The sequence below is a fragment of the Bombina bombina genome, chromosome 6 (assembly GCF_027579735.1).
Source record: "Bombina bombina isolate aBomBom1 chromosome 6, aBomBom1.pri, whole genome shotgun sequence".
In the NCBI taxonomy this organism is placed as follows: Eukaryota; Metazoa; Chordata; class Amphibia; order Anura; family Bombinatoridae; genus Bombina; species Bombina bombina.
Genome location: NC_069504.1, coordinates 860,791,424 through 860,807,213, shown reverse-complemented (window position 1 = coordinate 860,807,213; position 15,790 = coordinate 860,791,424). Strand labels below are relative to the sequence as shown.

The following is a 15,790-nucleotide window of genomic DNA, read 5'->3' as shown; positions in this document are numbered from 1 at the left end:
TCTTGTTATCAGGGTTATTCTGGATTTTTCCCTGGGAGGTCTGTTTTTTATATCAGACGAGGGATTTATGTTCCTGGAAGATTGTTTAATCTAAACATTTGTGAGGCCCGGGCTTCTTGTCCTGATCTTCAGGTTGTCAAGGGTTTTACTCAGTGTTTTCTCTTTGTGGATCCCGCTGTGGGATGTTGCCGGACCTTATGATCCTAGGACTGGCCTGGGGGTTCCAGTTTCCGGGCTACTTGGGCTTAGCCCTTGTTCTGGCTGTTCTGTTTTACAACTTGGCCAGATTTACTCAGAGCTGGGGGTCCATGGGGCTTGTCTTGTGCCGGACGATACGGTTCCCTTGGGACAGCCAACTAATGTGACCTGATGTTGGGCTTTCCTGCCTAGCAAGTGGAAGGTTTGCGGTTGCTCAGCTGTCACTTTTGTTTTAAGGGGTTCTTTCCGTGTTCGTCAGTGACGTGGCCTTGTGTTCTCTCGGTTCTTCCTACGACTTCCTGTCTTATGGGCAGGTGTTTATCGATGCTCTCCTCTTCAGGGGGCTCGTTGTCCTCCTTACGGAGTTGTGGTTCCTTTTTATAGGGGCCTCTCCTGTGTTCGGGAGGTTGGAACAGATGTTTTATCTGGTTCGGGGATTGGTCTGCTCTTTGAGTTCTTCCTTTCCATCTGGGGAGCTGCTGGCTCTGCATTGAGACTTTAGTTGGTTGGCTTTGCTAGATCTCCTTGTTTCTATCGCCTGCTCGATTGTCTCTAAGTTGAAGTGGCTGTGTCCATTCTTCCGCCATTTTGGGGGCCGGTCTTGGGGTTCCTTTCTGTTCCCTTGCTTTCAGATCTGCCGTTGCTTGGGCTGGTCCGGCTAGGTGTAGGATCTGAGATCTGTTGTTCATCCTCAGGTCTTGGGGTGCCAGTGGACATTTTATTAGAGGTTCTGTGAGTAGGCCTGGCGGCCTGGATTGCCTAAGTGTTTCCTCTGTCTTCGAGGTTGGGCAATCTGCTATTTTGTTTGGCCACTTTTTCCTTACGGATAGTGTTTTCTCCTACGGATGGCAGCGTGTTATTGGTCTCGGGTATTTATCTTTCTGAGTTTGCTACTTGTAATTTTTCTGTTTGCTCAGTCTCTGAGCTCTGACGTTTTGAGGACTTTGTCTTCAGCTGTCTTTTTCGGTGCTGTTGCACAATGTTTGGGAGATGTGTCTTCTCCTTGATGATGCCCGGTTGCTCCTTGTGGGTTGGGCATCGTCTCCCCTTGTTCTCGGGATACATTCGGGTCTCTGTGGACTTGGCCTTCTTTTGAAGGGGTTTTTTCCTTTATTGGATCTTGCTGTACCTTTTGGGTATCCCTTTGGCTCACCCTTGTCCTCTCCCTTTTGGTGATTTTGGTACTGTACTAGTAAGGGTTGTGTGGGGACCGACTGCTGGGCGACGGTTCTCCTGGAGGAGTGTTGGCTCAGTGAGTCTGCTTTGCGGTCTCTAGTTAGGCTTTCGGACTATCTGCAGGTCAGTGTCCTTGGGGCCTTTTCCTTCTAGTTTTTTTGCCCGGCTCCGACGAAGCGGGGTTTGGTTGGGTTGGGTTTTTTTCAGGTCTGGTTCCCTCAGAATGGGCCGCCTATTGTACCCTCCCGTTGTTGCATTCAGTGTCCTCTATAGCTTGGGTATTTTTTCCCCAAAAGTAATGAATGCAGCTGTGGACTCTTTCCGTTTAAACTTAAATTATGCTTACCTGATAATTTTCTTTTCTTCAGATGGAAAGAGTCCACAGCTCCCCACCCGTATTTTTTCTGTGGGGCGTCTCTTATTTTTTTTTATCTTCTGGCACCTTTTCACCCTGGTATTTCTTCTACTGTTCCTTGTTCCTCGGCAGAATGACTGGGGGATGAGGGAAGTGGGAGGAGTATTTAAGCCTTTGGCTGGGGTGTCTTTGCTTCCTCCTGGTGGCCAGGCTCTTATTTCCCAAAAGTAGTGAATGCAGCTGTGGATTCTTTCCATCTGAAGAAAAGAAAATGATCAGGTAAGCATAATTTAAGTTTTCTCTGGACAACCGATAGAGAGAATTGCTCTCTTGGTGTTTTTGTCCAGATCCCTTGTCCCAAGAGATGTCCGTCTCAAAACCATCCTGGGTGATGGTGACTATGGTTGCGAGTCTGTCAGGATGGGGAGCTGTTTAGGGTGCCAGGAAGGCACATTGCCTATGGACTCAGGAGAAAAAAAGCTCCTTCCCGATCGCATTTGGGATCTTCGGGCATTATACATTGCTCTGACGGCTTGTCCTCTGCTGGGTTCGTCCTAGTTTATCAGATTCTAATCAGACAATATATCCTTGGTGGCGTACATCAACCATCAGGGTGGGAACGAGTAGCTCCCTAGCTATGAGGGATGTATCTCGGATTCTGGAGTGGGCGGAGACCCACATTTGTTCACTGTCAGCGATCCACATTCCGGGTGTGGACAACTGGAAAGCTGATTTTCTCAGCAGCCAATACTTTAATCTGTGGGATTGGTCTCTCCATCCCTAGTGTTTGTGGAAATTTGCAAGAGGAAGATCTTATGACGTCTCATTACCAAGTTACCCAGATATAGGTTGAGGTACAGGGATCCTCAGGCGGAGCTAAAAGATGCATAAGCTGGGTCTTGGAGGTTCAATCCAATTTATCTTTTACGGCCGTTACCACTACTTTCTAGTGTAGTGACTCCAATCAAGCAGGCATCAGTGATACTGATTGTTCTGTTTTGGTCGTGAAGGATATGGTTTGCGGAACCTTGTCAAAGGGATCTGCTGACCAAGGTCTCTTTGTTCATCTGTCTAGATCTCTGAGGCTGACTGCGAGGAGATTGAACGCTTAGTCTTAGCCAAGAGAGGGTTTTCTGAGAGTGTTATTTTTACTCTCATTTAATCTTGTAGCTGGTTTCTCGTTGCATCTATCATAAGGTGTGGAGGACCTACTTATTCTGTTCTCCAGGATGAACTGGAGAAGGGCTTTTCTGCAAGTCCCTTGAGGGGACACATTTCGGCCCTTTCTGTGTTACTGCACAAGAGGTTCGCTGAGCTTCCTGATGTGCAGTCATTTGTTAAGGCTCTGCTAGGATCAGACCTGTGTTTAGATCTATTGCCCCTCTTTGGAGTTTAAATCTTGTTCTTTAGGTTGCACAGGTTCCGTTGGAGCCTATGCATGAAGTAGACATTAAATTATTGCGTTGGAAGGTCCCTTTTCTACAGGCTATTGCTTCTGTGAGCAGAATATCTGTGATTACTGCCTTGCAATGCGTCCCTCCTTATCTGGCTTTCCATGCTGATAAGGCTGTTCTACGAACCAAGTTAGGTTTTCTTCCTAAGGTTGTGTCAATTAGCAACATCATTCAAGAGATTGTGGTTCCTTTCAACGTAATTTTGGATGTGGTTTGTGCCTTGAAGTTCTATCTTCAGGCCACGTAGTAATTTAGACAAACTTCTTTCTCTGTCTGTTCTCTTTCTGGGAAGCGTGGGGGTCAGAGGGCCTCTTCGACTTCCTTATCTTTTTGGCTGAGGAGTGTCCTCCATTTCGCCTTGAGACATTAGGACATAAGCCAACTCTGAGGATTACGGCTCATTCAACTAGAGCTGTGACCTCTTCTTGGGCCTTTAAGAACGAGGCTTCTATGGAGCAGATTTGTAAGGCGGCTACTTGGCCCTTGGTACTTTATTATAGATTAGGGTTTTTATATTTTGGTGTGGGTTTTTTATTTTTTTAAAAGAGTATTAAAATAGGAATAATTTGTATTATTTGTGATAATTTCGTTTGTTATTTTTTGTAATGGTAGTTTTTTTTTTTTTTTTTTTAATTTTAGTGTTTTTTATTTTTTGTAATGGTAGTTTTTTTATTTTTTGTAATGTTAGGTTTTAGTGTAAGGCAGCTTAGGTTTTATTTCACAGGTAAGTTTGTATTTATTTTAACTAGGTAGTTAGTAAATAGTTAATAACTATTTACCAACTAGTTTACCTAGTTAAAATAAATACAAACTTACCTGTGAAATAAAAATAAAACCTAAGATAGATACAATATAGCTATTAGTTATATTGTAGCTAGCTTAGGTTTTATTTTACAGGTAAGTTTGTATTTAGTTTTAAATAGGTATTATTTAGTTAATAATTGTAACTTAAAAGGGACAGTCTAGTAAAAAAAAACTTTCATGATTCAGATAGAGCATGTAATTTTAAACAATTTTCCAATTTACTTTTATCACCAATTTTTCTTTGTTCTCTTGGTATTCTTAGTTGAAAGCTTAACCTAGGAGGTTCCTATGCTAATTTCTTAGACCTTGAAGGCCGCCTCTTAAGAATGCATTTTAACAGGTTTTTCACCACTAGAGGGTGTTAGTTCATGTTTTTCATATAGATAACACTGTGCTCGTGCACGTGAAGTTACCTGGGAGCCATTACTGATTGGCTAAACTGCAAGTCTGTCAAAAGAACTGAAATAAAGGGGCAGTCTGCAGAGGCTTAGATACAAGATAATCACAGAGGTAAAAAAATATATAAATATAACTGTGTTGGTTATGCAAAACTAGGGAATGGGTAAAAAAGGGATTATCTATCTTTTAAAACAATAACAATTCTGGTGTAGACTGTCCCTTTAATTTAGCTCTATTTTAATTATGTTAAAGTTAGGGGGTGTTAGGGTTAGGGTTAGGTTTAGGTGTTAATAGTTTAATTTAGGTTGTTGCGATATGGGGGGCTGGCGGTTTAGGGGTTAATAGGTTTATTTAGTGGTAGTGATGTGGGAGGACAGAGGTGTAGGGGTTAATAGCTTTATTTAGTGGCAGCGATGTCAGGGAGTGGCGGAATAGGGGTTAATAGATTTATTATAATGTGGGCAATGTTGAGGTGCAGGGTAATAGGGGTTAATAACTTTAGTATAGTGGCGGCGATATCGGGAGTGGCAGATTAGGGGTTAATAGTTTTATTTTGGTGGCGGCGATATCAGGAGCGGCAGATTAGGGGTTAGTAACATTATGTAGGTGTATGCGATGTCGGGGGCAGCAGATTAGGGGTGTTTAGATGTGGGGTTTATGTTAGGGTGTTTTAGTACTTTTTTTTCCTCACAGACATCAATAGGGCTGCGTTACAGAGCTTTTCATTCCGCAATCGCAGGTGTTAGTTGTTTCTTTTTGCCCGCTCTCCCCATTGATGTCTATGGGGAAAGCGTGCACGAGCATGTCAAAACAGTGCTTGTATTGTGTGCGGTATGGAGCTCAACGCAACCATATCGCACGCACAAGGCGGCTGTTTCAAAACTTGTAATGGCTGCGCTATAGAGGGTTAAATAACGCAACTTTTGTTGCGTTCATTAAATTCCCTATAGCGCGCATAACTTGTAATCTACCTGTTTGATCTGATATCAGATGTCTGTGGTGGCACCTATTCTTAAGAGCTTATTTATTAATTGTCATACCTGTTCTAGCCACCTTTATTTTACTCAATTAAAAACTTTTGTTTCACCATAGGAATAAGAGAAAACAAGGATGTTTTTAAAAAATAAACCATTTTATTCATGATTATTACATGTTGCTTACTAAGCTTTTGTTTGTATTTAGTACCTGAGATATTTCACTTTTTTTTTTCCATTTTCAATTTGCAACCAAGTCATTTGGAACTGAAGGGCTTGGGTAGATATCAAGTCTAAATGGTTGAAGTGTCAATGACTTTGTAGGTGTTTCTACCTATACTTAGTGTTTTGCTGGACCTATTACCTACTCTGAATGTAACATGTATTTCTATCATTAGTGTTACACAAAAGCTTTTTGTATTTAAAGCCAACCAAGTAGCTTCAATACGACACCTCTGGTTAATAGGAATCCATTTTGTCTTCCTATTTTTCCCACACAATCCACCTCAATTTAGTCTCAAACAGTAATATAGTATCAATTATATAAAGTTATACTTCGTTTCATGTCAGTTCAACTTAAAAGGGCCTTACCACATCTATTGAGGCACCTCATAATAGCCTGGGAGCAAATAGCCTTAGGAATTAATTAGATGTACACTTTAAGAAACATGCATTGCCATTTTTTAAAAATAAGACTTATATACGCTTTTTTGCTCTTCACAGGTGCAGGAGTTTGAGCATATCAATGGGCGTTGGAGTATGCCAGAACTTATGCCTGATCCCAGCCTGGATTCAAAACTCTCATCTCGGGCATCCTCACCCACAGTAAAAACCTCCACTACCACTCCAGAGCCTAGTCTCACCAACACTCCCTGCACTTCCAAACCAGGTAGAGAGAAACTATGTAAAGGAAGTTAAGCTTTTCTCAGCACTTTAATCCGGTATTTTGTATTTTCTCTTATATTCATTGTAATGGCACATGGGTATAATTGAAGACAATTGAGCTTTTATTTAGCCCCCCAGTTGGAGAAAGCAGACGCTTCAAAATGTTTGCGACTTCCTCTTTCCTCAAGTTTTCTTAATTTTCTGCTTGTAGAAGGCTGGCAGCAAACCATAATGTATTTTAAAATTAAGGGACATGAAATTCAAAACATTCACGCTTCAGATAGAGCATGCAATTTTTTATTTTTTTTTCAATTTACTTCTGTTATCAAATTTAATTTGTTTTCTTTGTGTATCCTGTGTTGAAAAGCATACCTAGGCAGACTCAGGAGCAATAATGCAATGGGAGCTAGCTTGTGATTGGTGGCTACACAACACATACTCCTCTAGTTATTGTCTCACCAGATGTGTTCCCAGTGCCAGTGCATTGTCGCCCTAGAGCTGACTTTATCTATGTTAAACTCTTTTACAGGGGTTAAAGCCCAATAATCTGCCTCCCAATTAGTGGACTGAATACTTTCCAATTCATATAAAATTCATTCCACACAAAAAATATATAATTATAAGCAAAAGTCAGCTCAATTCAACTTCTTTAATTAATGTATTAAAAGCTCAATATGGGCTACATTATAGTGAAATGATTAAACAACATATTTGTGCATAGCTTTAATAGAAAAAAAAATATTCTCTGCATTAAAATGGCCTAAACTTGCAGGGAGAGCTCTCTTTATTTAAACTTTCGTGGTATATGCAAAGCCCTTTTATCTTATCTCTGTCTGAATACGCAAAAGTTGATATTAAGTATATTAGTCTGATCCTGCCTAACAAGCGGCTAGATTTAGAGTTTGGCGTTAGCCGCCAAAACCAGCGTTAGAGGCTCCTAGCGCTGGTTTTGGGCTACCGCCGGTATTTGGAGTCAGTCAGGAAAGGGTCTAACGCTCACTTTCCAGCCGCGACTTTTCCATACCGCAGATCCCCCTACGCCATTTGCGTATCCTATCTTTTCAATGGGATCTTTCTAACGCCGGTATTTAGAGTCGTGGCTGAAGTGAGCGTTAGAAATCTAACGACAAAACTCCAGCCGCAGAAAAAAAGTCAGTAGTTAAGAGCTTTCTGGGCTAACGCCGGTTTATAAAGCTCTTAACTACTGTGCTCTAAAGTACACTAACACCCATAAACTACCTATGTACCCCTAAACCGAGGTCCCCCCACATCGCCGCCACTCTATTAAAATTTTTTAACCCCTAATCTGCCGACCGCAAACCACCGCCACCTACGTTATCCCTATGTACCCCAATCTGCTGCCCCTAATACCGCCGACACCTACATAATATTTATTAACCCCTAATCTGCCGCCCCCGCTATCGCTGACACCTGCATATTTTTTTTAACCCCTAATCTGCCGCTCCGTACACTGCCGCAACCTACATTATACCGATGTACCCCTAATCTGCTGCCCCTAACACAGCCGACCCCTATATTATATTTATTAACCCCTAATCTGCCGCACCCAAAGTCGCCTCCACCTACCTACACTTATTAACCCCTAATCTGCCGACCGGACCACACCGCTACTATAATAAATGTATTAACCCCTAAAGCTAAGTCTAACCATAACACTAACACCCCCCTAAATTAAATATAATTTAAATCTAACGAAATAAATTAACTCTTATTAAATAAATTATTCCTATTTAAAGATAAATACTTACCTGTAAAATAAACCCTAATATAGCTACAATATAAATTATAATTATATTGTAGCTATTTTAGGATTTATATTTATTTTACAGGCAACTTTGTATTTATTTTAACCAGGTACAATAGCTATTAAATAGTTATTTACTATTTAATAGCTACCTAGTTAAAATAATTACAAGATTACCTGTAAAATAAATCCTAACCTAAGTTACAATTAAACCTAACACTACACTATCAATAAATTAATTAAATACAATACCTACAAATAACTACAATTAAATAAACTAACTAAAGTACAAAAAATAAAAAAGAACTAAGTTACAAAAAATAAAAAAATATTTACAAACATTAGAAAAATATTACAACAATTTTAAACTAATTACACCTACTCTAAGCCCCCTAATAAAATAACAAAGACCCCCAAAATAAAAAAATGCCCTACCCTATTCTAAATTAAAAAAGTTCAAAGCTCTTTTACCTTACCAGCCCTGAAAAGGGCCATTTGCGGGGCATGCCCCAAATAATTCAGCTCTTTTGCCTGTAAAAAAAAACATACAATACCCCCCCCCCCAACATTACAACCCACCACCCACATACCCCTAATCTAACCCAAACCCCCCTTAAATAAACCTAACACTAAGCCCCTGAAGATCTTCCTACCTTATCTTCACCATGCCAGGTTCACCGATCCGTCCTCCGAAGTCTTCATCCAAGCCCAAGCGGGGGCTGGCGATCCATAATCCGGCTGAAGTCTTCTATCAAGCGGCGGCTGAAGAGGTCCAGAAGAGGCTCCAAAGTCTTCATCCTATCCGAGAAGAAGAGGAGATCCGGACCGGCAACCATCTTGATCCAAGCGGCATTTTCTATCTTCATCCGATGACGAACGGCTCCATCTTGAAGACCTCCGACGTGGATCCATCCTCTTCTTTCGACGTCCAAATGAAGAATGAAGCTTCCTTTAAGGGACGTCATCCAAGATGGCGTCCCTCGAATGGCTTATAGGATTCTATCAGCCAATCGGAATTAAGGTATGAAAATTCTGATTGGCTGATGGAATCAGCCAATCAGATTCAAGTTCAATCAGATTGGCTGATTGGATCAGCCAATCAGATTGAGCTCACATTCTATTGGCTGATCGGAACAGCCAATAGAATGCGAGCTCAATCTGATTGGCTGATCCAATCAGCCAATCGGATTGAACTTGAATCTGATTGGCTGATTCCATCAGCCAATCAGAATTTTCATACCTTAATTCCGATTGGCTGATAGAATCCTATCAGCCAATCGGAATTCGAGGGACGCCATCTTGGATGACGTCCCTTAAAGGAACCTTCATTCTTCATTTGGACGTCGGAAGAAGAGGATGGATCCGCGATGGAGGTCTTCAAGATGGAGCTGTTCGTCATCGGATGAAGATAGAAGATGCCGCTTGGATCAAGATGGTTGTCGGTCTGGATCTCCTCTTTTTCCCGGATAGGATGAAGACTTTGGAGCCTCTTCTGGACCTCTTCAGCCGCCGCTTGATAGAAGACTTCAGCCGGATTATGGATCGCCAGCCCCCGCTTGGGCTTGGATGAAGACTTCGGAGGACGGATCGGTGAACCTGGCATGGTGAAGATAAGGTAGGAAGATCTTCAGGGGCTTAGTGTTAGGTTTATTTAAGGGGGGCTTGGGTTAGATTAGGGGTATGTGGGTGGTGGGTTGTAATGTTGGGGGGGGGGTATTGTATGTTTTTTTTTACAGGCAAAAGAGCTGAATTATTTGGGGCATGCCCCGCAAATGGCCCTTTTCAGGGCTGGTAAGGTAAAAGAGCTTTTGAACTTTTGTAATTTAGAATAGGGTAGGGCATTTTTTTTATTTTGGGGGTCTTTGTTATTTTATTAGGGGGCTTAGAGTAGGTGTAATTAGTTTAAAATTGTTGTAATATTTTTCTAATGTTTGTAAATATTTTTTTATTTTTTGTAACTTAGTTCTTTTTTATTTTTTGTACTTTAGTTAGTTTATTTAATTGTAGTTATTTGTAGGTATTGTATTTAATTAATTTATTGATAGTGTAGTGTTAGGTTTAATTGTAACTTAGGTTAGGATTTATTTTACAGGTAATTTTGTAATTATTTTAACTATTTTAGCTATTAAATAGTTTTTAACTATTTAATAGCTATTGTACCTGGTTAAAATAAATACAAAGTTGCCTGTAAAATAAATATTAATCCTAAAATAGCTACAATATAATTATTCGTTATATTGTAGCTATATTAGGGTTTATTTTACAGGTGAGTATTTAGCTTTAAATAGGAATAATTTATTTAATAAGAGTTAATTTATTTCGTTAGTTTTAAATTATATTTAACTTAGGGGGGTGTTAGTGTTAGGGTTAGACTTAGCTTTAGGGGTTAATCCATTTATTAGAGTAGCGGCGAGATCCGGTCGGCAGATTAGGGGTTAATAATTGAAGTTAGGTGTCGGCGATGTTAGGGAGGGCAGATTAGGGGTTAATACTATTTTTCTCCAACATAGGTGTGTCCGGTCCACGGCGTCATCCTTACTTGTGGGATATTCTCTTCCCCAACAGGAAATGGCAAAGAGCCCAGCAAAGCTGGTCACATGATCCCTCCTAGGCTCCGCCTACCCCAGTCATTCTCTTTGCCGTTGTACAGGCAACATCTCCACGGAGATGGCTTAGAGTTTTTTAGTGTTTAACTGTAGTTTTTATTATTCAATCAAGAGTTTGTTATTTTAAAATAGTGCTGGTATGTACTATTTACTCTGAAACAGAAAAGAGATGAAGATTTCTGTTTGTAAGAGGAAAATGATTTTAGCAACCGTTACTAAAATCGATGGCTGTTCCACACAGGACTGTTGAGAGGAATTAACTTCAGTTGGGGGAACAGTGAGCAGACTTTTGCTGCTTGAGGTATGACACATTCTAACAAGACGATGTAATGCTGGAAGCTGTCATTTTCCCTATGGGATCCGGTAAGCCATTTTTATTACAGAGTAAATAAGGGCTTCACAAGGGCTTGTTAAGACTGTAGACATTTTCTGGGCTAAATCGATTCATATATAACATATTTAGCCTTGAGGAATCATTTAATATGGGTATTTTTGTAAAATAATATCGGCAGGCACTGTTTTAGACACCTTATTCTCTAGGGGCTTTCCCTAATCATAGGCAGAGCCTCATTTTCGCGCCGGTATTGCGCACTTGTTTTTGAGAAGCATGACATGCAGTCGCATGTGTGAGGAGCTCTGATACATAAAAAAGACTTTCTGAAGGCGTCATTTGGTATCGTATTCCCCTTTGGGCTTGGTTGGGTCTCAGCAAAGCAGATACCAGGGACTGTAAAGGGGTTAAAGATAAAAACGGCTCCGGTTCCGTTATTTTAAGGGTTAAAGCTTCCAAATTTGGTGTGCAATACTTTTAAGGCTTTAAGACACTGTGGTGAACAAAAAGCTGGCAGCTGTGCCAGATGTTCAAGCCTTTGTTCAGGCTCTGGTTAGAATCAAGCCTGTTTACAAACCTTTGACTCCTCCTTGGAGTCTCAACTTAGTTCTTTCAGTTCTTCAGGGGGTTCCGTTTGAACCCTTGCATTCTGTTGATATTAAGTTATTATCTTGGAAAGTTTTGTTTTTGGTTGCAATTTCTTCTGCTAGAAGAGTTTCAGAATTATCTGCTCTGCAGTGTTCTCCTCCTTATCTGGTTTTCCATGCAGATAAGGTGGTTTTACGTACTAAACCTGGTTTTCTTCCGAAAGTTGTTTCTAACAAAAACATTAACCAGGAGATAGTCGTGCCTTCTTTGTGTCCGAATCCAGTTTCAAAGAAGGAACGTCTGTTGCACAATTTGGATGTTGTTCGCGCTCTAAAATTCTATTTAGATGCTACAAAGGATTTTAGACAAACATCTTCCTTGTTTGTTGTTTATTCTGGTAAAAGGAGAGGTCAAAAAGCAACTTCTACCTCTCTCTCTTTTTGGATTAAAAGCATCATCAGATTGGCTTATGAGACTGCCGGACGGCAGCCTCCTGAAAGAATCACAGCTCATTCCACTAGGGCTGTGGCTTCCACATGGGCCTTCAAGAACGAGGCTTCTGTTGATCAGATATGTAGGGCAGCGACTTGGTCTTCACTGCACACTTTTACCAAATTTTACAAGTTTGATACTTTTGCTTCTTCTGAGGCTATTTTTGGGAGAAAGGTTTTGCAAACCGTGGTGCCTTCCATTTAGGTGACCTGATTTGCTCCCTCCCTTCATCCGTGTCCTAAAGCTTTGGTATTGGTTCCCACAAGTAAGGATGACGCCGTGGACCGGACACACCTATGTTGGAGAAAACAGAATTTATGTTTACCTGATAAATTACTTTCTCCAACGGTGTGTCCGGTCCACGGCCCGCCCTGGTTTTTTAATCAGGTCTGATAATTTATTTTCTTTAACTACAGTCACCACGGTATCATATGGTTTCTCCTATGCAAATATTCCTCCTTTACGTCGGTCGAATGACTGGGGTAGGCGGAGCCTAGGAGGGATCATGTGACCAGCTTTGCTGGGCTCTTTGCCATTTCCTGTTGGGGAAGAGAATATCCCACAAGTAAGGATGACGCCGTGGACCGGACACACCGTTGGAGAAAGTAATTTATCAGGTAAACATAAATTCTGTTATTATAGGGTTATTGAGGCGGGAGTGAGGCGGATTAGGGGTTAATAACTTTATTATAGTGCGGCGCTGTGCGCTCGGCAGATTAGGGGTTAATTATTGTAGGTAGCTGGCGGCGACGTTGTGGGGGGCAGATTAGGGGTTAATAAATATAATATAGGGGTCGGCGGTGTTAGGGGCAGCAGATTAGGGGTACATAGGGATAACGTAGGTTGCGGCGGTGTACGGAGCGGCAGATTAGGGGTTAATAATAAAATGCAGGGGTCAGCGATAGCAGCGGCGGCAGAATAGGGGTTAATAAGTGTAAGGTTAGGGGTGTTTAGACTCGGGGTACATGTTAGGGTGTTAGGTGCAGACTTAGGAAGTGTTTCCCCATAGGAAACAATGGGGCTGCGTTAGGAGCTGAACTCTGCTTTTTTGCAGGTGTTAGGTTTTTTTTCAGCTCAAACTGCCCCATTGTTTCCTATGGGGGAATCGTGCACGAGCACGTTTTTGAAGCCAGCCGTGTCGGTAAGCACCGCTGGTATCGAGAGTTGCAGTTGCGGTAAATATGATATACGCTCCTTTTTTGGAGCCTAACGCAGCCCTTCTGTGAACTCTAAATACCAGCGGTATTTAAAAGGTGCGGCCAGAAAAAAGCATGCGTAGCTAACGCACCCCTTTGGCCGCAAAACTCTAAATCTAGGCGACGGTTAGTACAACCCCGAAATACCAGGCAATTCTTCTTTGAACAAGGGAAATGGCTACCCCAAATAATTGTTTCGGCCTCCTTTGGGGCTTGTCAGTGACGTGCAGCCATATCCCTCTAAGCACATTGGGCAAGGAGTCCTCTCTGGTTTCCCCCATCACCCTTAGGGAGACTTTCTTTTTGTTTCTATTTGTATTATGACTCTGGGGAAAGTCTTCCTAAATATATTTTCACAGTTCATTGGTACATGCATATTTTTCCATGATTGTAAGGAGAGGATTTCAGCCAGTCTGCAGCTCAGAGTTTCTCTCCCTGCACTGTTTTGTGAGGGGCCTTTTAAGAAGGCTGACCACACCCTTCCCTAAGTAGCCTAATTAGCCCCATGTATAACTTATTGCCTGCCTTAACCTGAGACTAACATAGTAGCCAGCTATAACTTCCCTTCTTGGACAGTACAATCTGTCACAGGCCCTAAATGAGATTTATACTTACTGATAAATACTAATTATGGTAGAATCAATTGAAAACTTGTCCCGTTTTTTTATTGTGCATTTTTCCTAGTCTATCCTAACATCCTATTTTGGGTCAAACCTTTATCCTTCATTTTAAAACAAGTTTCTTGCCTATGCATATACTAACTCGAGAAGGAAGTGGGGAGTTATATGTGGGGCTCCTCTCTGTTCACATTTAACCCTAGAAGTCAGAACTCATGTATTCAGAAATGCTGATGTGAAGCAACTAATATATAAATGACTTCATTTAGAAAAAAATATTTAAACAAATATTTACTTATAAAATATGTGTATGTGTGTTGTTACACACACACTACAAATGAGTGTCAAGTATATATTACAAGGAAGTTATGCATGTGAAATATAAAGAAATTGTGAATTTATTAGTTTTCTTCTTAAATGGAAAAAGTCCACAGTTGCATTCATTACTTTTGGGAAATAAGAACCTGGCCACCAGGAGGAGGCAAGGACACCCCAGCCAAAGGCTTAAATACTGCTCCCACTCCCCTCATCCCCCAGTCATTCTTTGCCTTTTGTCCCAGAGACGTGTCAGAATTTTAATTTTAGTTTAGCCTCTTATGGAGGGTACTACTCTTCGACATGGGACAGGAGTTTTAAGTAGTTCTGTCAGTCTCTCAGTGAGGGCTTGGATGAAAGTTAGAGTCCGGAGATGCAGGAAGTTTCATTCTGCGAAACCACCCTGACTCATATTAACAGCTCCTCAAGCAAGTCCATGGCGGAGGCGATACTACTATTTTTACCCAAGCTTATATCTAAGTAAGAATACAAATAGAGTGAATATAGTATAAACTTAATATTGATATATAGCACTCAAGGGCATATGTATTTACATATGCATATATACCTAATGATAATGAACACACCAGCATTGGAGGGCAACAATTGGAGAAACAGTCTGTAAGAGGTTAATTACTGTGTGTTAATCATCTGGTGATGTAATACATCTGTTGACAAATCAGTAAGGAGTATAGCCTTTATAAGGATAGATGGAGGATAATGGAGTTAAGGCTTCTGATGACGGCGTAAGCCGAAACGCGTCAAGCTCTTAATATACACTTGCAAGTGTTTGTTTTATTTGTTCCATGCTGTGGAAAATAACCAATAAAGTATTTTCTTCTGTTATGTGTGATCAGTCCACGGGTCATCATTACTTCTGGGATATAACTCCTCCCCAACAGGAAATGCAAGAGGATTCACCCAGCAGAGCTGCATATAGCTCCTCCCCTCTACGTCAGTCCCAGTCATTCTCTTGCACCCAACGACTAGATAGGATGTGTGAGAGGACTATGGTGATTATACTTAGTTTTTATGACTTCAATCAAAAGTTTGTTATTTTAAAATAGCACCGGAGCGTGTTATTACTTCTCTGGCAGAGTTTGAGGAAGAATCTGACAGAGATTTTTTACTATGATTTTAACCGGAGTCGTTAAGATCATATTGCTGTTCTCGACCATCTGAGGGAGGTAAAGGCTTCAGATCAGGGGACAGCGGGCAGATGAATCTGCATTGAGGTATGTGGCAGTTTTTATTTTCTGAATGGAATTGATGAGAAAAGCCTGCCATACCGTTAAAATGACATGTATGTATACACTTCAGTATTCTGGGGATGGTATTTCACCGGAACTACTGTGTTAAGGTCACTAATCCTTTTAATAACTATTCTCATGTTAAACGTTTTTGCTGGAATGTAGAATCGTTTACATTGCTGAGGTACTGTGTGAATAAATGTTTGGGCATTATTTTCCACTTGGCAGTTTTTTGCTTTAATTGTGACAGTTTCGTTTCTCTTCACTGCTGTGTGGGAGAGGGAGGGGCCGTTTTTGGCGCTCTTTGCTACGCATCAAAAAATTCCAGTCAGCTACTTTTATATGTCCTGCATGATCCGGTTCATTTCTGACAGATCTCAGGGGT

General features: G+C 41.0%; 1 protein-coding gene across 5 annotated transcripts in view; it reads left to right on the top strand.

The window, feature by feature from the left end:
• CHD3 (chromodomain helicase DNA binding protein 3) overlaps positions 1-15,790 on the top strand; it is a 400,697-nt gene that overhangs the window by 245,083 nt on the left and 139,824 nt on the right. For all 5 annotated transcript variants that reach the window (XM_053718298.1, XM_053718299.1, XM_053718301.1 and 2 more), the window contains exon 31: positions 6,084-6,249. In XM_053718298.1, coding sequence (XP_053574273.1) covers positions 6,084-6,249 — 166 coding nt within the window. The remainder of the gene's footprint in view (positions 1-6,083; positions 6,250-15,790) is intronic.